At 50.4% G+C, this 24,614-nt stretch overlaps 1 protein-coding gene across 7 annotated transcripts in view; it reads right to left on the bottom strand.

Moving 5' to 3' along the window:
- DENND1A (DENN domain containing 1A) overlaps positions 1-24,614 on the bottom strand; it is a 405,631-nt gene that overhangs the window by 52,552 nt on the left and 328,465 nt on the right. For all 7 annotated transcript variants that reach the window (XM_081150732.1, XM_081150734.1, XM_081150736.1 and 4 more), the window contains 5 exons: positions 8,234-8,338; positions 7,771-7,858; positions 5,946-5,986; positions 3,559-3,630; positions 2,329-2,385 (listed from right to left, as the gene is read on the bottom strand). In XM_081150732.1, coding sequence (XP_081006858.1) covers positions 2,329-2,385; positions 3,559-3,630; positions 5,946-5,986; positions 7,771-7,858; positions 8,234-8,338 — 363 coding nt within the window. The remainder of the gene's footprint in view (positions 1-2,328; positions 2,386-3,558; positions 3,631-5,945; positions 5,987-7,770; positions 7,859-8,233; positions 8,339-24,614) is intronic.

The following is a 24,614-nucleotide window of genomic DNA, read 5'->3' as shown; positions in this document are numbered from 1 at the left end:
TCTCCACAGGTCGGCCCCACATTTTCTATTTGCAATTCAAACCCAAGGCAGGAGCGCAGGGGGCACGACTGGGTTCTTGATTATATCTGCGAGGTCACCACTGCTATGCAGCTAGAGGCGGCCGGGTGGCAACCCAGTACATTTGAAAATTGGATCTTTGTTGGGAACTGCCTCAATTTCATAGCAGAAACCAAACTTGAGATGTATTAGACATATGTGGGAGCCACACATAGATATGCTGCCATAGAAAGGAAAGGGGGCAGAGGGAGGGGAACAAGAAAGCCAAGGAAATATTTCCTACAGCTGTGAGAGGGGTCAGAGGAAGCCAAATCCTACATTAGCTGAAGAAAGGAAGCGGGAGCTCTGCAGAAGACCAGGTCCTGTCTGCACTGAACAATGCTAGAGTTTCAATGACAAAAGAGCTCCTCCAAGCACAACTGCACAGCATCAGGTCTGCGGAGAGCTGTTGGACCGAAGGGGGAAAAGTGAAAATTGAAAAGGGTGCACTAATGGATCTGTCAACAGTCCGATGGTGACAAGCCACGCTTCTATAAAATGCCTTCACCATTTGTGTCACCTGAAATGTACTGACAGTCTCTATAGAACATTATCTCCTGAAGCTATTCTTGAAAAGGCTGGAGAAGGGGAGGAAAGTCTGTTTCAGGTGCTGTCAAGGAAAGAAAGGACAGGGTGAGGGCGTGGAAGGAAAGAGATCTAGATGTTTAAGGGAACCTCTGAACAACAGCATCAAAAAGCCCGGAGATGAACCAGGTATTTGTGGAAATGTTACGTATCATGAACAGGGGCTTTTCTTAATGTTCACATGTACCCGGAGGGGGGCAAAGGCCTGTGGAGAGCAGATCTGACCGGTGAGGCACATCTGTCCTCTGCCTGAGGTGGGACCCTCTTCTTTGCTTACTTCAAGTAATATTCTAATGCCAGCCAGAGCTGGGATCTGGTCATTAGGAGGGAAATCTGGCCAGAGAATCCCCCCCCTGGCCACTCCACTTTACAACTGCCATCCAATCAGCTACGTGCGACTGGGATAGGAGATATTCCAGTAAAGCATTCCACCTGCCAGTCAGGCAGGGTGCAGCAAGCCACAGCTAAGGTCTACCTGGATCTACATGACAGGACTTTTACTTCAGGACTTGAATCTCAGCTGCTAAAAATTCACTCTCAGCTGAAACGAAGAATTTAACTGCTTAGTCAGAGCAAATTATTTTGCAATTAAAAGAAAGGAATCAATTCCTTTGACCATTTCAAGTTAATGAGAGGTCCTTTCTGACTTTGTAAAATTAAAACTGCTTTCAATTTTTAAAAAACTGCCGAGACAGACAAAGGCCCTTATTAGAGCGGCACGTTTGGGATGTGTGGGTTAATGAAGGAAGTGATCCCAAACATCTTCTGGCAAACAAAATACTGTAGTGTTAGAACAGAGTCACTGGATGCAGATGGACCTGGAATCTAATCCTGACTCGGCCAGTGTGACCCGTGGGCAGATGACTTCACCTTTGACCTGTGGTCTCCTTCCACATGAAATGGGAATAATACCCCCAGTGTGGTTTTGAGGATTAAATGTGAAAGCTCCTAGCCTGGACCGTCCTTAGTGCTTAATGAAGGTGGCAGCAATAACAATGGTGATGGCATTCATAATAATATGAAATGCTCTCTCTCTTACATTAACCTCCCTGCACAAGTCTAGAGAATCAGGTAGGAGGACTCTTAGGATGTAGCCTGTATGACTTTGTACAATTTCCAGATGGTCCAAGAAGACAATCGGAACTTTTCCATGCCCCCTAACAGTCTCAAACACAAACTGCTGGGTTCCTCTGGGTTAAAATCACCACTGTGGGGAGAGACCGCAGTGTCCTCCTCAAACCCACCGTTTGTGCCCTGTGTCTGCACGGGGGCACGTGCATGCAGGACCCACGGCAGGCATTTTTCTGGAGATGCGTCTGGGGTTTGGTTACAACCAGTCCCAGGTCAGCTGTAGAGGGAATGGTGCCGAGATGGAGAGACTGAGCCAATTTCTACAGACCTGGGTGGCCCCGGGCCCGGTGGGGTGGGCAAGGGACAGGCCGACAATGGTAACTCTGAACTTGTTTGCCTTTGTGGGTTTAAGCCAGAGTCTTAATGATATTTGAAGACAGTTTTCCGTCTGTGAATATTTATAACAGTGTGAGAACTCCCGGACAGCTGGTAATGCATTTTGAAGTGTGCTAGCAACACTGTATCAAACAGCCCTCTATTGATCACGCCGTACTTTTCTGTGGCCGCGCATTTCATACACGGTGCTTATACATTTTGAATAAGAACTTCAAGTACCTTTTGCTTCAAGCGGTTTTTCACCTCTTTTATTCCCATTTTTGCATGATCTTTTGCCTGCATGAAAAATTAATTTAAGTTAAGATTCCCCTTCTGTTCCCAGCAGGGACTGTGCTTGATTTCAGTCCGTCGTGAACCACCTTCTCTGATTACTAGGAAGAAAGGAAAAAACGGGATCATCAAGTCGAAAACGTAATGGCTAAGAAAACAAATACACTGTTAAAAGGTTAAAAAAAACCCCATAAAGGGGCTACAGAGATTTTATTGTCTGCATTTTGATGGCACAGATATCCTCCCCCCCTTTCTGCTCTCTGTAATTATTTATCTCAGCAGCCTGGTGACAGCAACCAGTGAGAGTTGAGCAGCAGCACTTCTGGCTGCAAGACTGAGAGCATCTATTCCTTTCACCAGGCAGGGCTTCGGGACCAGTTTTCTCGCCAGGCTGAATGGCCTGAACGGATGCATCGCTGCGTCTTTCCAGTGCCATTTCTTAAATCTCATTTCGGCAGACACCTTGGCTTTTATTTTTTGTCATTTTAGACCTGTGTGGTTCTGTTAGCAGCCACCCACCCCATTAAAATAACTACAACTTACGCACAGAAAGGACTAACAAAATTAAAAAATGGAAATAAAACCACCCAGTTAAGCAGCTCAGAGTCAAATCAGAAGCAAGAGAAATCACAAGAAGCAAATACTTGAGGCTTGTAAAAGATGCGGCGTCAGGAACGGACATGTTCTAATTTCACTGCTATGTGCACGACTTTCACAGACAATGCATTTCCTATGGGGCAGTGATGAGAGACCATGAAGAATTTGGGACAAAAATCAGGGGGTGTCTCCCACAATGAACACTCTTCAGTAATCTGCAAAGTAGCCGCTATATTCTGACATAATAACCGGGAGACACAGGAAAGGTTTGCTACAACCTCCCGGTCTCAGGGACGCCAGCATGGAGCAGCCAGAATTTTAGCCACCCAGCCCACATTTTAAAAGCTAAAACCAGTAGCTTCCCATTTCTCTCTTGCGGCAACTGTAGGCAGAAACACTTGAAATAAAAAATGTCACCGGCCTGGTCATGAAATATCAACGCTAAGTAATTCTAAGAGCACTGAGGTGCAGGAACAGCGCAGCAGCCGAGTCACCTCTGCAGAGAGGATCGCGTGAGTTTAAGAGTTGCGTCCTGCTAAGGAGCAGATCTGTCTGGGTCCGGAGACCAAGACCAGTACTTACGAACTTATAGACAGTCTTCATGGCTGGGTTTGCTCGCGTTTTCACAGTGTTCAGGATTGCTCCACTTCCTTTCTATAATAAAAACGCCAGTCAGCAATGCGGGCTGAAGGCGTAGCTGGCCAACACCAACAAAGACCTCTTCTCTTTAATCAAGTTAAGCAACACTTCAAGAGCATGTAATTTAATTAGAGAAATGGGCCAGGATGGTAACCGGTCCCAGGCAGTTGGTTATGGCCATAGCAGAATCACTGTGGGTGTTGGGGGTGGGGGATGGGGATGGTGATGATGAACTGAGGGGGACTCTGGGCTCAGTACTTGGCTTGGCACCTGTCCACTGGCTGGAAGGAAAGCTCATCACAGGCTCTCTGAGGTCAGGGCTCCCCACAGTAATCTATGGATTCTCAAGATAGTCCAGTTACCGGGACAGCACTGAGGTGCGTTTCACAACAATGGACTATCTGGCTAACACCAAGCCAGGGCAGAGACCCGGGGGCCTGGTTAGCTGGGACTGCCTGGCTACTCTGGAAATATGCCACCCTCAGGATGCACCTTCCTTTGCTCAGCCTGTGCTGTTTTAATCACTCTGGTAGGCTGCCTTCCTTAACATCTATAGCTTGAGAAAGGGCAAGAATGAATAGCCATAAATGTTAATCATGGCTTTAGTATAAATCCCACATACTGATTTCTCGGCTCAGTTTCTTTAGGAGAGCAGGGGAAGGAGAGGAGGAGGGGAAGGAGGGGAGGGAAGGCTTTCCCAGCACACTAAAGGGGAAATGAATGGGTACCAAGTGCATAGGCCCAGGCACCGTGAGGGCTCACCGAGGGGATGCCCTGTGCCAGGCTCTGAGGGTACTGAGAACAGGGCAGGTCTCTGCTTCAAAGACCTTCAGTCCGGGGGGTACACCAGGTACGTAACTTCAACCTGAGGTGACGAGAGCTGTGCTGTGTGCACAGCAGTGTGGAGGCAGCTCATTGTTTGCAAGGTCAGAGAAGGCTTATGAAACATTTGGCTGGTCCACGAAGGATGAGCAGGAGTCCGTGTGGGAGAGGAAGGATAAGAACATCCTAGCAGTAGGAAATAGCACGTGCACAAGTGCAGAAGCCGAAGGGCCACGGCGTGTCTGTGAGTGGCAAGCGGTCAGTATAGCACGGGAGGGATAGCAAGCGGGGCTGCGAGGCCAGATGGGGTCAGGATCAGGAGTCCACACGCTACAGGAACTTTAATCAAGTGCATCACATAATCAGATCTGTAGTGGTTCGGAAATTTACTTCTAACTGATTTGAACAGAGAAAGAGACTAGATCCAATGAATATGTGAAAGAAGAAGATGCAGTAACATCGTCATTGGGATTAACTTTTAGCACAGTTTCTGGTGACTGTCCATATTAGAAATTTTGAGCTTTAATTAAAAACATTACAATTTGACCTAGAAAGCATTCTATGTTGCAGGACAATATGAAATTTTCACCTACTCATTTGTTCCATAATGCTTTCCAAATTACTTAGTATTCGGTTTCAGTGGTCCTCTGGAATAGTAAAATGCTCTTTATCAATCAATCAACAAGTGCTTATTGCTTGTCTATGGTTTGCCAAGTGCCACGTTTGGCTGTACCAGAAGAACAAAAGAAGTCTTTCATCGAGGAACTGCTTACTCTCGGCCAACGGCAGCCACTTCCAAGGGACCCGCCTTGGCAGCAGCACTTGGCCCAAGAGCAGGGGACAAAACTTTCACATTATGTTGGAGTTGCCTGTTTACATGCCTGCCTCCTGAGCAAGAGGAGAGCTCCCCTAGAGCAGGGCCTGTGTCTGCTCCCCATTGTACCTCATCTCCAGGGTGGGGCCCGGCACACAGGCCTGCAGTCCACACTCACTGACAGAGCCACATAAGAGGAAGGCAAGACTGTGAATTGGTCAGTGGCTTCTGAAGCCCCCTCAGCACTTGGCTTCTCACACAAGAAACTGTTCATGATAGTCAGGGGATGAAAAGCTCTCTCAGTGAGGTACAGTCTCTGCCTGTCCAGGAGCCTTGGCTGGGAAACACAATGCAGACCGGCAAGGAGGACATATTTTGGGTTTTCCCACGACAGTTTCCCAATTGCACTGCTCTGGAAGGAGACATCAGTAAAGCCCTAAGATGACTACATCCACTTGACATGCCTTGGCCAGCATCCTGGAGTGAGGAGGCTTCTCCTGGCTCTCCCTACCCTCACTGGATGGCTTTGGACAGTCTCACCCTGCCAGCTCCACCTGGCCTTACAAACAAAAGCATCTTCAGCTGACAGAATGGGGTGCCCCAGGCCGAATGGCAGCCTTGTGGGTGGCGGGAAATGCAGGGCTGCCAGGAGGCTAAGGAGGGGCCCAGGTGGCTCGGAGGGGAGCACACTTACCCGGACTGTGGAGAGCCACTGGTGGTATAGTCTGTCGCTGCCTGGGGAAAGAAGGGTCAGAGAGCTGTCATTTAAAGCAGTGATGAGCGTGCAGGAGTTTCCCAAATTGCTTTCAGCACAAAGGCCTTGGAAAGTTCAAAATCTGAAGAACAGGGAGGCTTCCAGGCCCCGCTCCCTGAAGGAGGCAGCAGCCAGATGCCGTCAAGGTTTTCTTTCTCAGAGATCAGATCCCTCTGCCTCATCTCAGCACTGTCCACCCTCTGCCACTGCATCCAGTGCCACCTTCATATAGGACTGTGTCCCAACCTCGAGGAGTTAACTCCCGGGGGCCTCCCTGACTGTGCACCCTCACAGTCCTCCACTCCTCGTGAATGCCATTTCCCCCGCCTGCCCACCGTTCTCTCCTCTCCCTGCTCAGTACACTCAGCCACCAGATCAGATGTCACTTCCACTGTAAGCTTCCTTCAGCTGGCTAGGTGACCCTCATTCCAAAGCCCTTTTTCTTGGAAGCCCTGTGAGCCACCCAGGGCGGGAAGCACAGGGCACACATCCCAGTGCAGGCGCACGGGAGCCATGTAGGGGAAGGAAAGGGCAGCGTTGTTGGGAAACTTGCTCGTTTTACCTGGTGGGATACAGAGGTTTTATTAGCAAACAGCTTTTCTAGATGCTCTGAATGGCTTGACTTACTTTAGCAACACAGAAAGGCCCTCTTCTTCTCAGAACAAATATTTAACTGTTAGGACTCCTCAGACCTGCCTCCTACGTGAAGCGCTCCCATTCTCAGTGAGAATTCAGGGCCCCATTCCAACCGCAAAGAACTGTTTCTACTCCTTTTCTTGCTTGGGTTTAATTTGCATTTGTCCTTAGTTACGCATCTCCTCCTGCCCGTCTAAAGCTCCCCGAGGGCAGAAATGGGTCCATTTCCTACTCTCCAGGGCGGGGGACAGGGCAGGTGCTCAGGAGATGCTTTTAAACAGTCCACTATGACCATATGGCTCGCACACTGGCTTCACTGATTACGCTCCCAGGCCGGAGAACAGGCCGGCTGGGCCTGTAAAATGGGTTGTGTAGGTGACATGTGGCCTGGCTCTATGAGTTCAGGATGGACAGTTGGATGATCAGTGTAGTCCAGACAGACACAGGCCCAGCAATAAGAGGAGGCCAGCAGCACGGTATTATTAATTTTGCTTTTAGTTTTTACTTTGCTGCCAAAGACTGAGGCTAGGGGACCTGGAAAGCATGCCGGACAGGGATTCAGGAGGCAAGGTCAGCCACTAACACCTCCCCGGGCCTCAGATGTCCCCTCTGAAACGAGAGAGGATGAGATCTTCAGTTCTAAAGGCATGCAGAGACCAGGCACTGCGACGATTTTCACATTTGAAAGGAACACTGGCTGAGCTGTGATCCTGTGCTGGATCTGTTCTGGGTGACTGCACAAACCTTTCCTCGCGGACTCTGACTTAGTTGTAACAGGAGTCCAGGTACTGTCACTGTCAGCACACAGAAACATTTCAGCTGAAAGAGGCAGAATGACTCGACCAGGTTCTCGCAGCTAGTAAGGAGAGTCCTGCTCTGAATCTGGGTCTCCTAATCTGAAACCTCGTGTTTTCCACTGCACCATGCTGGCCCCAGCACACAAGACTGCAGATGGGCCAGTGTGCATCCCATCGGAAAACGCAGAGCAATTCCTCAAACACTTTAGGGCCAGGGTTGAAATCAGTTTCTCCATAACCTCAAGTGATGGAAACAAAAAGTCACCACTGAAACACACCCTGATCCCACGGAACAGCCCGCAGCACAGGAACAGAAAGAAAGCACTGCTCACCAGCGTACTCGCCCATGTTGATCTCCTCTTCAAAAACATCACTGAAACCTTCACCGGAATTGAGAAGGTCTAATCTCCCATCAATAAACTAAAAAAGAAAGGACAGAACGGAACTGTGCACAAAGAAACAAGGAGGAACATCACTTGGCTGGCACCTTAGTGTATGACCAAAGAGCCACCACACCTGCCAAGACAGGAAGGGCCTTTGAAACCATGCATTTCAAAAAAGTGAGTCCCCCAAAACTGGCCACATGGTTATGAAAACCCATAAAACCACGTGGCATATTTGCAAGGGCCTGTCTGGTTGCTGAGCACCCTACTCACCCAGCCCCCCTCCACACACCCTCTTTGGCCCCGGCAGGAGTCCCACCCGTGCCTGCAGCCCAGTGCTCAGTGAAGACAGCTGCAGAGTCCCCCTCCCCCGAGGGATCCAGAGGCAGGCCCAGACAGGGGGGCCGGGCACCTGCTTGAAGAGCTGCAGCTGGGTGGCGTTCTGCAGGAACTGCCTCATGGCTCCAGAGCGATAGTGGGACACGAAGGCTTCCTCACAGAAGGTGATTGGCTCCTCCTGGGAAAGGCAGAAGGGAGAGGGCGGTGAGAGGCCTGGAGTGTGGGGGTCAGCTCTTAAACTCCACCAGGCGGTGCTTCTGCACCTGCTAATGAGATTAATTAGATCCTCACCTACCTGGTGAAGTGGCTATTGTCATCTATTCTGGATGAGAAAGCTGTGTCAGAGAGTAAGTCATCCCCAGTCACAGAGCTGGTAAGAGGCAGAGTGGGAACCAAAGGCCAGGTTCCACCCCCTCCCCCGCCCGCCCCTTCCATAGCCCAAAAGCGAGTCAGCGGGATGGGCCCTCCAGGGTGATGATTTCCAGACTTTTCACTCTTAGAAGCAGAATGTTTGTTCAGATAGCACCTTAAGCAGAAGGGGCCCTGCTACCTAAAATAGCCAGCTGCTCTGGTGGGTGCTGGGGGTGGTGGCTGGCTCTCCTGGCTTGGAGGTCCTCCCTCCCCACCCCCATTCCCTGCACCTGCGCAGTCCCTAAGGCACCAGATGGAACAGGACCTGAAAACCATTTACCCAGTGATCTTAACCAATAGCAAATTATAATTTTAAAATAATTATTTATATGAAAAAGCAGGGATGATCAAAATAAGATTTGCCATCCAGTCAATTTTGTGCGTATGCTGCTTGATAAAGAAGTTTGCCTTTACCAAGCCACATTTTATGTCAAGAAAATGACACCATAAGCTTAAAAAAACACCCCATTTTGCAGTCAATGCCTCAATCCTCCTTTGAAGGTATCCGGAGTGCTCATCTACATGGACAAGGATTCAGTTTTAACGGTGTTTTCTTAATTCTGAAAGGTCAGACTTGTACATGCTGAACTGAGTTAAAGGTACCCCTCGCTTCACAGACTTGGTGGCAAACACAGGGAGTTTGAAGCTCCACTTTTATCCTGTTTTAATGAGTTACCTAAGTGTTAAGTTTGCTGTCTAGCTGCTTAAATTCCAAGAGTTCCTCCCACTTCAGTCTAGCCAATATTAGCTCAGCAACTGGGCAGGCTCATCGCACAAGGGCTGCAAGCATGACCCAAAAAGGTAGTGTGAGGGGAATATTTATTTTTATACAGTTACAACCCTAACTTTAAAAAGGATCTGAGGCAGCTTATGTGAGCACACAGAACAAAGAAAGAAAGCAGAGTAGGAAAACAAATAAATATATAAAATGTAATTGTTTGGGAAAAGAGTATATGATTTCTAAAATTAAGTTACAAAATCAGTTCTGAGCCTCCTGGCTTTGAAGCAAGAGGGAAAACAATGCAGCTTTCATACTGCCTATGAGAAGGGAAAGACTCCAGAGGGAAAAGGCAGAGTTTTCATGCCATTTATTTATTTACTTATATATTTTTATTGTTTTTTTATAGAGAGGGAGGAAGGGAGAGGGACAGAGAGACAGAAACATCGATGAGAGAAAAATATCCATCGGCTGCCTCCTGCACGCCCCCTACTGGGGATCAAGCCCGCAACCCAGGCATGTGCCCAGACAGGGAGTCGAACCGGTGACCTCCTGGTTCATGGGTCAATGCTCAACCACTGAACCATACAAGCCAGGCTTCATGCCATTTATTACTTGGTGGCTTTACACCTTCCTTGAAAGAGATCAGCTAGTGAGAACCAGAAGAAGCCCAGCAGAAGGCCGTTCCTGTGGCACGAAGTTCTGCTTCTCACCCTTGGGACCAGAACAGGGCAATGAATTCTCTCTCCAGGTGATCCCCATGAGCACCGTGGGACTCATACAAAGGACACTCCTAATAAATATCGTCAGCTCAGATGTCTTTTGCAGGCTCCAAACCCATGTCACCATCCCCACCTGGTTGGCCCACTAGCACTTCAAGTTCAAAATGGTCCAACCCGCCCAATTATTACCCTATTTGGATTATTGCACCCCAAGTCTGTTTTTCTCTCTTTTTCTTTCCTTCCCTTCTCCCTTCCTCCTTCCCTTCCTTCTCCATAGCTACCCACAGTGGACCTATCAGACTCCCTAGTCCTTCCCATTTACCAGTGAAAACGTCTCAGGTTTGCCCCAAGACTCGCACAGGCCTGCCTGACATCTGGAGGCTTAACTCAACGTCCCTCCCCTGCTTCATTCCTCCCAGTGACTCCAAGTCTTCAGGCAGAAGTGATTTCTAACATGTAGACTGCATCACGTCACTGTCCTAATCAACAATTTTGGTCCTGGCTAGTATGGTTCAGTGGTTAGAGTGTTGGCTTGAGCACCGAAGGGTCACGGGTTCGATTCCCGGTCAAGGGCATGCACCTGGGTTGCAGGCTCCATCCCCAGCCCCAGTCGGGGTGCATGTGGAAGGCAACCAATCGATGTGTCTCTCTCCCCTCTCTCCATCCCCTTCCTTCCCACTCTGAAAATCAATGGAAAAAATATATTCTTGGGGGGATTAAAAAAAAAAAGAATTTTGGTTGCGGAGACATGACATTTGATTATCTGATTAATGCCTGCTTCTTCCACTAGACTACATGCTTCATGTGGGCAGGCAGGGCACCGGCTCTGCTCAACACTACACCTAGCGGCATGTGTGTCACATCCACGGGGGCCTGCATGGGAGAGGAAAGACAAAGTCAAAAAGCAAAGCTGCTGTTATCAAGGAACTCTGCCTGGCTCGGGGAACAAATAACTACAGCACAGCGTGACACCTGGCTCAGCAGAGGGCTGGTTTTGTTATTTCTGGGAAAGGCACCTTTAAAAAACTTAAAACATTTAAAAAAAAGTTGGACCCATTTAAGGTAACACGACATGGTGGACAGAGAACATGTCTTGGTGTCAGAAAGACCAGGACTTGACCCTTGCCTCTCACCACATGTGACCATACTAGATGTGACCTCAGGTGACTTGTCTTTCCTCATCTGTGACAATTACTCAATGCTGGCCCATCTCGCAGGATTGCTTGGAAGATTAAAACAGATTACAACAAATAGAGAGTCCACATATATGTTCCACAAATAGCCATTTTCTTGAGGGCAGAGACTGGGTTCTATCAGGGCTAGAACATAATTTGGGGGACACAGTGCAAGATGAGAATGTAGGAAAAAAGGACTGTTAAGTATAAAAGTCATACTAAAATATAAAGCTTTTTCCTTTTCATGGTTTCTTTCAAAACCTATCATGGTGTTTTTAAAATTTACTATTTGATGTCATTCTATGTACAGAAAAAGAAAAATTTAAATTATTAGCAAGAATTTTACAGTTCAGCCTTATATTGTGCAATGCCAGTTTTAAATGCTAACATATGTGGAGTCATATTTTGTAATGCGTAAATGCATTTGTGTTTTTTTCTCACCAGACAGTGGAAATGCTGCACAAAAATGAACTCAACTGTTATTCCAGTTCTTGACGCTCACACATCCTACTCCTGCTCTCTACCTTTACTCACTGGGGGGGAGGGGGGGAGGGCGGCTGCTGCAGCTCTGCCTCTCCTCCGGTGTCTCCGCTTTCACAGCGAGGGGTGGCTAGTAGGAGGAAGTAGCACGAGCGAGCACTCTCACCTGCGTGGGCACTCGTGCTCCTCAGAACCACGGCCCTCGCTCAGCGCGGGGGCCTCGTGGCCTCTAGGGGCTGTCAGAGCCCCTCGGCTCGTCTGCCTTGTGAGCGCACCGATCCCCTGCTCCTCTCCCACTCCCCGTGGGGCCACGGGAGCTCCATGCCCCGGGGCATCGAGAAGCTCCTGGGACACGCCTTTGTGGTTATCTCTGCGCAGGCATGAGCTCCACTCCCCAAATACAGGGTCAAAGGTAAACTTGTAAGAATCTCAAAATGTGACAGCAGAGCATTAAACGGAGCGCTGGACGTCCCTTCACAGGTTGACACTCCGAAGGGCTCTGGCTCTCAGCTCGTTTGCCATCTGACTCGGCAGCACAGAGCAGCTCCAGGCAAGTTTGTGGGCTGATGAAAGTGGGGCTGTTAAACTCTTGAGCACGACCCTCAGGGCTTCTTGTGACCTTCCCCAGCTGACTTTTCCTGCTTCTGACACCCATCCACTTTGTCCACACCTATTCTGTTTCAGAATTCTGGAGTGTGGACCACCCCCTAACCTCTTCACGTGCTCTCACCCCTCTGGCTTCTCTTCAAGTTACCTCTCTGCGAAAACCTTACCTGATGCCTTCAGTCCCTACACCCAGTTCCTCCTCGATGTTCCTATATCACCAACACCTCCTTTGCCCAGCAATGCCAGCTCCTGGAGGACAGGCTCTGACCCACTCTCAGTGGCTGATGAGCAGTGTGTGTCACCTGAGCCACTTCAGGAAAAGACGGAACACTGCCCCTGTATGCAAGTGACTGCACCTCTCACATCCTGTAAGGTGGGGAAGACGACCTGCCTCAGACGATGGCTGGGGGTTAAACAGGAGTGAACCAGATGGATGGTTAGCAGTGCTCGACCCTGGCCATGCAGTGGAACCACCAGGGCCACTTTTAAAGTCCCCAATGCCAGGTAGTTTCTAAAACTCCCCAGGTGACTCCAAGGTAGTCAAGTTGGAACCACTGGTGTGACTAGCATGGTGTCTACACCAGTCAATATATCATTTTTAAAAATTTAAGAATCAAGAACTGGAATACAGCAGCCAGGGAATCCAGCCCCATTTATCACCAGCAGTCCCAAGCAGGTTGCATTTTGTTTAAAGACCTCCAGATTCCCAAGGAAACACTCAAGACATTGGCCAAAGAGCAGCACAGAACCTTGCTTGTAAGTGTGAAGGATGCTTCTCTAGCCTCACCGGGCAGCTAATACCGCCCCTCTGAGCCTCCTGCTGAGCCTCAGCACCACTCCCAGAACTGAGTGGTGCCTGCTCCTCACAGAGTGAGCAAGGACAGCTGTCGGGGACCAGGGTGAATTCCAGCCAACACAGAAAAGGCTCAGTGTGGTGTCCGGCCTGGAGAACGCCAGGTCCTCACTTGAAGGCAGGACAGCAGGGAGGGAGGGTTGGAACAGCAGGATTAGACTACAGTAACTCTGGGTCAGCCAGAAGCAGGCAGAAGATTAGGGAGAAGGAACCCCATCAGTGAGCACCCGCTCTGGACCAACCTATACCTCATGCTCAGAGTCCTCGCCAGAACTCGATGTTCACACGTCTCCTATTTTACAGATGAGGAAAGGAGTCCCACACTGGTGAAGTGCTTTGCCTAAGGTCCCACAGCTGGTGGGTCTGAATGACTCCCAAGTCCAAGCATGCTCTCCCCCCACCCTCAGGGACATAATGTACACACTTGAGGGCCACCAGGGTGGACCTGGGAAGGTGGACACTGCACAGTCACAGTCAGATGGCTCTGCCTGGGCTGGGCTGAGCCGTGTTTTGGGCTGACAGGACCAAGACAGCCTTCGGAACCATTTGTGCGCGAGCCCAGGCACGCCAGGGACGGACTCCTGGCCTGGCCCATCGCTATAACAAGCCCTAAACAAAGAATCAATGCATTATTGTGAAGCTGGCTCGCTGTGCGGATGAGTTAAGTCAGGGGAATGTGGGTGCCTGACAAAAGCTACTCTGATGATTTGCAGGGGCAGGGACGGCCAGGCCCACAGTATTTGCCCATTCTGGCCAGCTGCTCCGGTACTGACAGGAGCCCCCACGCACGCTTGCTAGATTACAGTAAAGACATTCAAATCACAGGCGCGCCGGCCCACGCCTCGGCTCCTCTGTGCCAGCAGCCCCTTCCTTCTGCATTAACGGAGACACACAGGGAGAAGTCAGGAAATTCTGATTAGCACAGGAATGGCAGATGAGCGGGGAGGCCTGCGGAAGCCGAGGAGACACAATGAAGTGGGTCTTCGTGCATACTAGCTTAAGATTTTCTCTCCGTAAGAAATGCAGATGGGAGTCGGCTCGGCGGGGAACGCAGGTGCGGTGATTAAAACAGCTACCTCTCACTGAGCACGGCTCCTGGCTCCGTGCTGGATGGTCTGACATGCATTATCTCACTGGGCCTTCATGGCCACCCCGAGGTCGGTGTTGTCAGGATCTCCATTTTACAGACAAGGAAATTGAGGCTCAGGAAGGTGAAGTCACCTGCCTAAGGTTACAGAGCTGGTCAATGACACAGCCAGAATTTGCAGCAGTCTGCCTGGCCCTGGGGCTCATGCAACACAATATTCTTTCTCTTTGATTAAGAGAAATGATCACAATATAGTATTTGACTTATGAGCCACCACCAGGGCTGCTCTAGCAATTCAAAAAGATGAATCACAGGCCGCAATGAAGGGAGTGGGCTTTGGGGAAACAAGTGTGAGTTCTGGCTCCCCAATGTGCTTGCTGAAGCCATGTCACCTCTTGGAACCTTGCTTTCTTACTGATAAGCCAGAAATAATAATCCTCACCTCATGTTATAAGCAGTCAGTGCCATTAAGGGGCAGCAGCTGGTCACTGGGGGAGCTGGTGGCCACCCCGTGCTGCAGTGCAATGACAACTCTCCCCCCAGCAGGGAAACCACACAGACTCGCCGAGATCTCAATACCAAACACCTCCTGGCCCAGCCACCTCGGCTGCACCTGTTTGCCTCGCTTTCCCCGAGAGCCACACTACGGGTTTTGACACAATGCCTGTTGCATTCCAAAGTCCCAGGAGGATGTGCCAAAATGATCAGAGACGAGGATCTCAGCTTCCTGGGAGTGAGGAGAAGACAGTTCAGGGGAGCACACTGAAGAAGGGTGCATGTTTTTTTTAAAGCTTATTTGACTTTATATAGAGAGAGGAAGGGTGAGAGAGAGAAACATGGGCTCTCTCCACCCATCCATGTACCCACCAGTCGACTCTTGCACGTGCCCCAATTGAGGATTGAACCGGAAACCTTGGCGCACGGGGATGACTCTCCAACCAACCAACCGAACCCCTGGCTGGGGCAAGAGGGTGGGTTTTGAGGGCCTGGTGGAACCCTGGGAGAAATGTAAATCAGCCTGAAGAGTGACCAGCAGTAGAACCACCGTTAGCTGTAGCAATGGGAATGTGGACTCACAGCTCCAGAGGCTAAAGGACATGGAGATAACTAGAAGCACAAGCTAGTCTGTAGAGAGGAAAAATCACAACCCCCTGAGTTAAGTGAGGAGAAGACAAACAGATCTCACTAAAGACGCTGCCCACCAGTCCTTGGTGACAAGGCTCTCGGGGCTCCTCCACGGCACAGTCCATACGCTGAATTATCCAGCTCACTGACTGGCTCACTTACGTGTGACCACCTCTCTCCTGAATGCCGCGTGCAGGGCCAATCTCCAGTGCCCGGATGCGGCTTGGTGCCTGGGAGGCTTCGGGGGCAAGCTCTCAGTGATGAACGAAAAGCAGCCCCATGAAGGGGAAACGGCACATGGAGCAGAGCCCAAACACTCGACCTGGCCTTGATTCTTTTTCCTTACTTAGGCCTCAGTTTCTGTAAAATGGGAAGGCACTGAGACAGAAAGTCTTTAAGGTACTTCCTAATGCTAACACATGTTGGTTCTAGACACAGAAAGGGCCTTTCTTTATGAGGTCTCCCAAGGCCCCTCACAGAGAAATGTGCCCCAATAAATAGCCCTCGGTGCAGAGCTAGGAACAGAATGAACTCGTGTGGGAATGACAGCACTTACTGTGTCTGGAACATGGGGTAAGGCCCTAGACCCTCTGTGACTGTTTTCTCATTCACAAAATCGGGGAGATACTTCCTACCGCACAGGACTATGTGGGGATCAACAGATGATTCAGGTAAAGTGCTCAGCTCAGGGCTGGACTCCTAGAGAAGCTAAAATATGTCCGTCTTCTCCAAATAACAATGGTTCTCTTCTGGCGATTCAGTTCAAGCAGCCCTGTTTCAGGGCACGTGACATGCACCTCCTGCCCAGGACACACGCTGGGTCAGTGGAGTCAAGACCGTGACTTAGAGAAAGGAAAGGGACCACGGACGCTGCCTCCTGTGGAGCCCCTGCCGTGGGCTGGGACGCAGCAGGCACAGGATGTCTGTGGTTGAAGGCTGGATCTGCGTAATGACCCTACTGAGAGGCTCTTTAGCCTCATCTTACAGAGGGAGGGAGGTGACTGGTCCAAGGCCACAGAGCTAGGAAGAGCCAGAGCTGTACTTGTAGTCAGTTCTGTCTGACTGCACAGCCCAGGCAGGCTCTTCCCACTACACCCCACAGTAGTCTGAGCATGCTCAGTTGCCCAAACACGGTTTTCCTTGTGTTTCCAGGGAATTTGAGACATAGCAGATAACTTCCCACACAAATATGTCCTTTTGCACATAATGCAGCTGCAGCCCAGGGCGTCCAGTCTCTAGATCATGTAGTGCCTGGGACTCCAAAGAGGCTCAGTGCAGCCCAGAGCTCCATAAATGGGGAAGCAAGTGAGCCTCGGCTTGCTCATCTGTAAACTGGGGATATTACCTGCTTCACATGGAGAGGTTTGAAGTGATACACTGTTTGTCAAGGGGCTGATACTGAGTGGCACACACCAGGTTACTGCCTCCTTCAGAGGCCCCTTGAGAGCTGGGTGCTGTATTATGTTGGAACCTTCTGCACCTGTCACTCAACACATACCTGTGACTGGGTGCTAGGACAGCATAGCCAGGTGACTCTGTCGGGATGGGGTGGCTCCCAAGGAAGTCCACATGGGGATGAGGTGATATAAAACCGAGCCCCAGGGAGGTGAAGGCACTGGCTAGATGGGAAAGCAGAGGCGGGATGAGCAGAGGAGTGGGGCGGGCGATGAGGAGCTGGCACATTCCAGGTGGGGTGAGCGAGAGACGCTGATTCTCTCCTTTCTTACTGGGGGCATCTCCCTGAGAGCCAGGGATCTGAGAAGTGGTGGCCACTGGACCCTTAGAATACAGAACTGCTGAGAAATATGAAAAAAATAATTACTCAGCACGTGTGGGCGGCTTGCCCCGAGTCACCCACCCAGCCCTGAACGGAGCCTCCCATGTCTGAGGAGCGAACTTCCCGCACAGGGAATCTTACTTAAGGGGGGGCACTTACTCAGCCTCCTCCCCGATAGACCAGGCCACTCCAGCAGCCACAATGCCCCCCCCCTCCCCGGCTCCCAGGCCCGCGGACCCAGTGGTGTGCGCACTTGGAGTAGTGCTCCAAGGCAGGACCCGCGCATCTCGCCAACCACCAACCACAGCTCCTTGCTTCCCAAGCACCCGGCATTCCCAGAGCTCGGAGCCAGTTACAGTTCTCCAGACGGGTCTGTGAATCTCCTGCCAGTGCACGTGCTGTTCCCTCTGCCGGGAAGTCTTCCTGCCCCTGCTTTCTCAGGATGTGAAGTCCCCTCTCCTCTGTCAAGGATGCACTAGAGACAGGTGCCCTCCGACGCTCCCCTTGCCTTCTCCCTGCCTCGGGCTGGGTCAGGTGCCCTGCTCGGGGTTCCACGGCCCCTGGCTCACTCCACTACAGCACTGACTGCCACTGATTGCACTGCCACCGGGTCCCTCACTGCACGGCGCCTCCTTGAGGGTCTGGGCAGCGGCTTGTTTGTCTCTGCACCTGCAGTTCCTAGCACAGTGCCTGGGTCAGCGCAGGCACTCTGATCTGCCGAATGAATTATTCACTGCAGACCAGGCAACAGGAACACTTCTGAGAAAGAGGCCAACAGGGTGGAGAGCAAGACAGACCGACAGAGGGTGTGAGGACGAGGGTTATCAGGAGGGAGGGAGGAAAAGGGAGAGCATGGTGTGTGCAGGGAGGGAGGCGGACGCCGGAGCGCCGTCTAATTAGAACACATGTGCAGAGCAGCATCTGGCTCAAAGCGCAGCAGTTTACACAGCTCCTGGAGTTGTCGTGGAGACAACCACATGACCAGCCTGGAGCTGAGACTCAGGGGCAGCAATCCAGATGCACTCCTAACATATTCTGACAGAGAGCAGATGGGCAGCTATTTGCAGGGCCAAAAAATGCCAACTCCGCTCCCCTCCAGACCCTCATGCCCTCACTGATCATTTTCATCTTGTAAAGTCATTCTTATTTGCCCTGGAACCACCAGTTCCTCCCGTGTAGGAATCAGTGTGAAAGCTGCTATTTTTGTAGTTCCCCGACCATCACAACTTCCGGCCTGCTCCTGTGGGCGAGGAAATGTCACCAGCCTTAATGAAGGGGTACTCGACGCTGGCCTCCACGGCTGCAATGCCCCCCCATCTCTTCCTCCATGAAAAGGACCTAAATGCCTCTCGTCAGGCCACAATGGACAGCCCAGGCTGTGCGCGCGTGGGAAGGGTGCCGGCTTTGGTGGCCGAGCTCCTGGTCTGCTGGGCATTCACCCTGGGCATGCACTTGGCCTCTAAGTTCAGTTTACTTCTCTGTAAAATGGGTGTTGTAACATTTACTTTCACAGGCTAATTATAAGCATTAAATTAAATAATTATGGCAGAACCCTGGAAATGATAAAACCCTGTATGATTTTTTTTTTACTGAAATAAAAGTTGTTTATAAACTTCAACCATTTTAAGCAAAATCTCCTATCATTTGAGTAGTAGGAAGATGACAAAATCTTATGTTCTGGATGAGACTACACTTCACTGTGTGTGTGGCCAGTGTCTCGTTAATGTCTTTGGTAAAGTGGGAAAGTGTCTAATGTTGGAGAACCGAGTTGGGTTTGAATTCTGGCTCTGACGCTTGGTAGCAGTGTGATCTTGAGTAAGTAACTTAAAACCCTCTGCAGCCTCAGTTTCATCTATAAAATGGGAGTAATCACCCTTACCTCCGCTGAGCTAATTCCGATGGTGAGAATTAACTGGGACAATCTGTGTAAACTGCCTAGCACATAGTAAGCACTCAACAAATGTTAGTTCCATTTCCCTTCTCCCTGATCATTTAACTGAGTCACGTAAGACCGAGGCTGAGAAAGACTGAAAAGCATGGGTTTGGGTAGAGAGGGTTGGAATCCCACTCACTGGCTGTGTGGCCTTGGGGAAGGACTCAGCTGTTCTGAGCGTCAGTTCCCTCTTCTGGAAAAGGAGGAGAGAGGACCGACCTTGCCATACTGTCGTGTGGTTTAAAGGAAGCGATGAACATAAAGTAGTCAGCGTCCAATCAACGGTTGTCATTATGATCCTCCTCACCCTCACTGGGGAATCCTCAGCCCTTTGGGGAAAAAATGACACCTTGTACGTGGGTCTAGCCTGGGCCATAGATGCCACACCATCTCAAGAGAAATGAGTTTCATTTTTGATGTGTGGGAGTGAAATCAAGTGAGGACCCGGAGCAGAGGTGCGTGCTGCTCCTGGAGCTCAGGACGGCGTGGCCAGGCCCGGGCCCTCTGCCTGAGTGGCAGGCAGGGCAGGCGGGTCCAGGTGCAGGGGGAGGCTTGTTTATAAAGCACGGCAGGGTTCCCGCTGCCGCTGGCTTGCCTGCCATCGCAGGTGTGGGGAAGGCCCTGCTAAAAATACTGCTAACGTGGGTTTGATGTCGCCCAGCAGAGACTAATGATTGTTTTAAGTAAATATTAATTATAGGAGTTACCCAGATAGAGTGCTGGAGTGGCACAAATATTCCTGCTTCTACCTATGAGGTGAAGCAACTATTTGGAAAGACAATTTCTTACATGCTTCCACCAGGGAGTTATTTAATGGCTGGCAGACTCTAAATATTTGGGGATTCTTGGTTAAAATATTTTGAAAGTATCTTTACATGTGAGATACAGGGGTTTCCTTATTTGAGAGATGATCTTCTCCATAACAAACAGCTGATTCAGTTCTACTGAACCCTTTACTATGAAAATTGCCACAATGGTTGCAGAACCCAGATGTGGTTCAAGGCCAGCATACTGGCTGGCTGATCTTAGGCAAGTACCCATGCAAAAGCCCGGGTGTGGGGGTCATTACCTTAGGAGGTGTTCTGGTTCTAGTGCTTACTGCTGTGTCCCCTGGGGCTCGCTCTCTCCCTCTCTGAGTCTCAGTTTCCTTACCTGTGTGGAGTAGGTGATGGATATGTTCACCAAACTGTCAGATACTTCTACAAAGGCTGTGATCTCACAGCATCCCAAGGAGGCTGGGATCATAGCCTCCACTTGCAGATGAAGGGATTGAGGGTAGGATAGCGATTTGAGGCCAAGCCTGGCTCACTCCTGCTGTAGCCTACTGAGCAAACTCCTGCTCCACAAGATGGATGTAAAGATTAAAAGGACATGAGACCTCCTTATAAACTACATTGCTTTATAAACCCTCCTGAGGAACTGCCTCTGTGTCTCCCAAAGTGGTTAGCTTAAAGACAAGAGCCCTCAATGAACATTTACTGACTGAATGTAAACACAAGAATGGAGTCTATGATCTCTCGTGGTTCTTGGAAAAGAGCAGGTTCTCAGAGGGGTCTGTGTGCCCTGGGCCCTTTCACTGGGACATGTGGACAATAACCGTCCTACACAAGGCCAAGGTGTTCACTAGTCAGGGCGCCAGATTCCGATTTTACCTCATTTAATCTTCACAAGACCCTGGAAGATGACTCTGGAATTCTTGTAGTTAGCATCCCATTTGACCTGTGGCAGGCTGTCTGTCCATCCCTGCACTTCCCTTTGTCCCAGGGCCAGTGGGGGCTCGATAGTTTGGCAGAAAGAAAAGAGAAGCTGTCCAAAGAGAGCATTTGGATGACAGGATTTTGACTGGACAGGTCCAGGCCTTCCACTGCCCACTGGCATGTCTGCCCATCCAGGATCCCAAAGGCCTCCTGTAATAACCTCTCTACAAGGACCAAAGGGTTCTCCCTCCCGCTCTGCTGGTACATCAGGAGCCTCTCGCTTCTTGCCTCCTTTAGAAGACAACCACAGAGTAATTTGTGGTCTGGCCGGGGGACTGTCAAAAACCATTCCAAGAGCCCTGGAAGGAGCTTTCATTTAGTAGTGATAAATGGGGAAGGCAGATGCCAGTAGAATTCACTTTACTAGCAATATCCCCTCCCCAGCCCCCACACACAAGAACTGGTAATCGGCCCAGCCAAGTGTGGCTCAGCAGTTGAGCATTGACCTAAGATCCAAGAGATTGCAGTTCGATTCCCAGTCAGGGCACATGCCCAGGTTGCGGGTTTGATCTCCAGTCGGGGGCGTGCAGGTGGCAGCCGATCAATGATGACTCTCTAATCATTGATGTTTCTCGCTCTCTCCCTCTCCCTTCCTCTCTCTGAAATCAATAAAGAGATATTAAAAACAAAACAAAACTGGTAATCTGAGGTACTTACGAACAAAGTTATTTTGAGAGAAACAGAACATAACAGATTTTCCTGCTGCAGGGTTACCTTCCTTACCTTCTAAATATTCTTATCCTCTGAGCCTTCCCTTTGACCCCGTGAGGCTGCCCAGGTGGGCTCCCAGGCCTCCTCCTCTCCTCCTCTGCATGGCTCTCTCTCCACCCAATCCTACTGTCACACCACCCTGAGGGATCTTCCTAAAGAGCCATCAGACCATCTGATCACATCACACCTGCTTGCAGTGCTGCTCCCTGATGCCTCCAAGGCTCTTCCTAGTTGGCATGCAAGCCCCCCAAAGGCCCCGCAAGCCATAGCTCCTGACACCCTGCAAACGGGGTCTCAGTCACTGCAAACCGCCTGTAGCCTCTCTGACACCACACTGCTTCAGATCCCCTGCTTTTCCCTTTGCCTGGAACGTGCCTCCCTCCCTCCTTCATCAGGCTCACTCCTGCTCATCGCACAAGGCCACACTTAGGTGGCACAGCATACTTGTCCCCTTGACTGCCCCTCTCTGGGCTCCCCGAGCCTACCTGATCACATTACATACAGTTTCCTGCTTCCCTGCCAACCTCTCCCTTGAGATATGAGCTCTTTAGGGTAGGAAGCGAACTGTCTCATGGCCCACAGTACCCTTACCAAGCACACAGCCTGGCACACAAGTGGCACTGAATACCTGTGGTGATGAATGAATGAACAAGTGAATGAATGAAATGTCTACAACACTGTATGGAAGTGAGTCCCATGAAATGAAGCTGCTTTCTGAAAAGTAAAAGAACTCAAGATAGTTCGAAACAGACCCACACGAGCTCAGAATTCTTCCTGAAGCAGACGGCGTCACAGCAAGGCTGCAATTATAGACGCACGCGCACACAGACGCGCACACATTGTTTAAAAAAATTCATAGAATGTACTTAACACTGATTTTTTTTTCTTATTGGAAACCTGTTTACAATCTTGTCCACTGTCAGTCTTAAATGTCACTTTTCAGAAAGACGGCTGCTGCCAGGAGAAATTTATTTTCAAATTGAATCACAGCATGTTCATGCAGAGAAGCGCCTCTTTTGAATCTCCAAATTGGAGGGAATTCAGGGAAAAGAAAGTGAGGTGATTAGAATCTTCAGAGGCAGATTCAGGAGGAGAAATTATGAGGCTAAAATATGCACGTGTGAACTAAACAGCAGCTTCGTTGGTGGGGGCGGCAGGATGGCACGACCCTGAAACCTGCCAGAACAGTGAAGATGCACAGAAAGGAGTGGAAGCGGGAGAGGGGGCGGGAGAAGGGGATGGCGGGGAAAGCCCAAACGACAGGAAAGAGGACACGTTACTGACTGCCTACCTGTGCCTACCATGCAAGATGGCATCGCAGTCACAATTCCTACTGTACAGGCGAAGAGACTGAGGTTCCAAGAGATTGAGAAACCCAAATAAGCAAGTGGTGGGGCCAGGGTCTACCAGCCAGCGTGCCATCGGTTAGCGACTGAGAAGTTTGCAGTTGGCATTGCTGTCCCTGCTATCGAGCAGAGCTGGGGTGATCATGGATGGCTTCCTGGAGGGGGAAACGCTTGAGCTGAATCTGATTATGCTTCTCTGTGCCTGCTCAGAGCAGACCCCTGCCCCCAGGGTCTGTGAGGTACCCGTCCTCACACCCATGAGCCAAGGAAATGGAGCTGATGGCGCCAACCTCACAGGGACGCTGTGGGGACTGAAGGCACTGGCACGTGGTAGGAACTCACTAAGTACTTTTTTTTTTTTCTTTTTTAAACATAAACGTTAGACACATTGTCAATCATTCCCTTGGCCTGGCAAACGTGCCTTCATCATTTAGGGCTCAACTCAAAGGACTGCCATCGGGAAGCCTTTCCCAGATTTGCAAGGAAGGGTAGTCCTGGCATGGATGGGCCTTGCTCATATCATCTTCCTGCCTGACTGTGACTCTTGCCCAATCCTGGCCTCACAGCTCACCTCCACCCTGGCCCTCTCAGTGCATGGTTTGGCATGAAAGGGAGACCCTGGGCAAGAGTGCGGGGTACATTGCCCACAGGGGCTGGCAGACCTGGTTTCACTCAGCTCCATATCCTTCCACCTGTGGCACCTGGGGCAGGTGATATCACCTCCCTGCCCCAATCTCCTCTCCTGTAGCACAGAGATAGTTTTATTTCGAGGACTGCAGGAGACCCGTGGTCAGCAATGGGGTAAATGGCAGCCATTGTAACTATGCCATTTCCTGCTTGTCACTCTCACTTGCCCGGGCTCCAAGGGCAGGAGCTGTGCCTCTGCCACCTCGGGAACCCCTGTGTGAGGGCAGACCCTTAGTGCTTGCAGGGAGCATTGTGAAGTCTTGGGGAAATGTGTCTTTCTATCAAAAGCCTTTCTGGTGCTGAAGGAGTTAAAAGTCTGCTTGTGCTTATAAACAAGCCCCATTTCAGCTCAGCACTATCACTGGTGTGAGTCACAGGGCTTAGCAGGTGTGGGCAATAATTAAAGGCTTCAGCAATCTACCTGGGCAAGGTATTTCTGCCTCTGATTCCAAAGAGGGAAGTCTCTCTACGGAGAGCAGAGGAGCTCATTAATGAGACTAATTAGGTGTAAAGGGGGTAGAGGCTGGCATCAGCTGCAGCGTGGAGGAGCTCATCATTAAGCCCCGTAATCTCCTCCACTGAACACAAGCAGATCAGGCTCGGGGCTGCGAGCAGGGCTCCCACACCTGAGTACCTGACCACAGGCTTCGGAGGGGCTGAAGGCCCTAGCTCTCCCCCTGCCATGCTCCGCCAGGAGATGCAGCACACACATACCACACTCACACCCACGCACACGCACACACACATGCACACGCACAGGCACACGCAGCAGGGGGTCAGCTTCCAGGGAAAGCAGCCAGATCATCCAAGAAGATGCTCTCCTCTTCCTGTTCACTCACCTTTGAGGAGCACGTGCTGGGAAGCTGTGCACTGGGTTTTACTACGAGCTTTCCTGGATATAAGAAACGGATCAAAGAATATCCTCTTGGCCTCCACATGTGGAAGAGAAAACTCTCATGCCTAGAATTTCGGCTTTTCTGGCCACACTAACGTTTAGCCAGCATGGGGCAGATTTCTCGTTTGTGCCCACCTCCTCCCAGGCCTGTGAGCTCAGTGATTCCTGGGT

Source organism: Miniopterus schreibersii (assembly GCF_964146895.1).
Source record: "Miniopterus schreibersii genome assembly, chromosome: 11".
NCBI classification, from domain to species: domain Eukaryota; kingdom Metazoa; phylum Chordata; class Mammalia; order Chiroptera; family Miniopteridae; genus Miniopterus; species Miniopterus schreibersii.
Note: the sequence above shows the minus strand (reverse complement) of the source record. Positions and strands in the feature narration are given on the sequence as shown.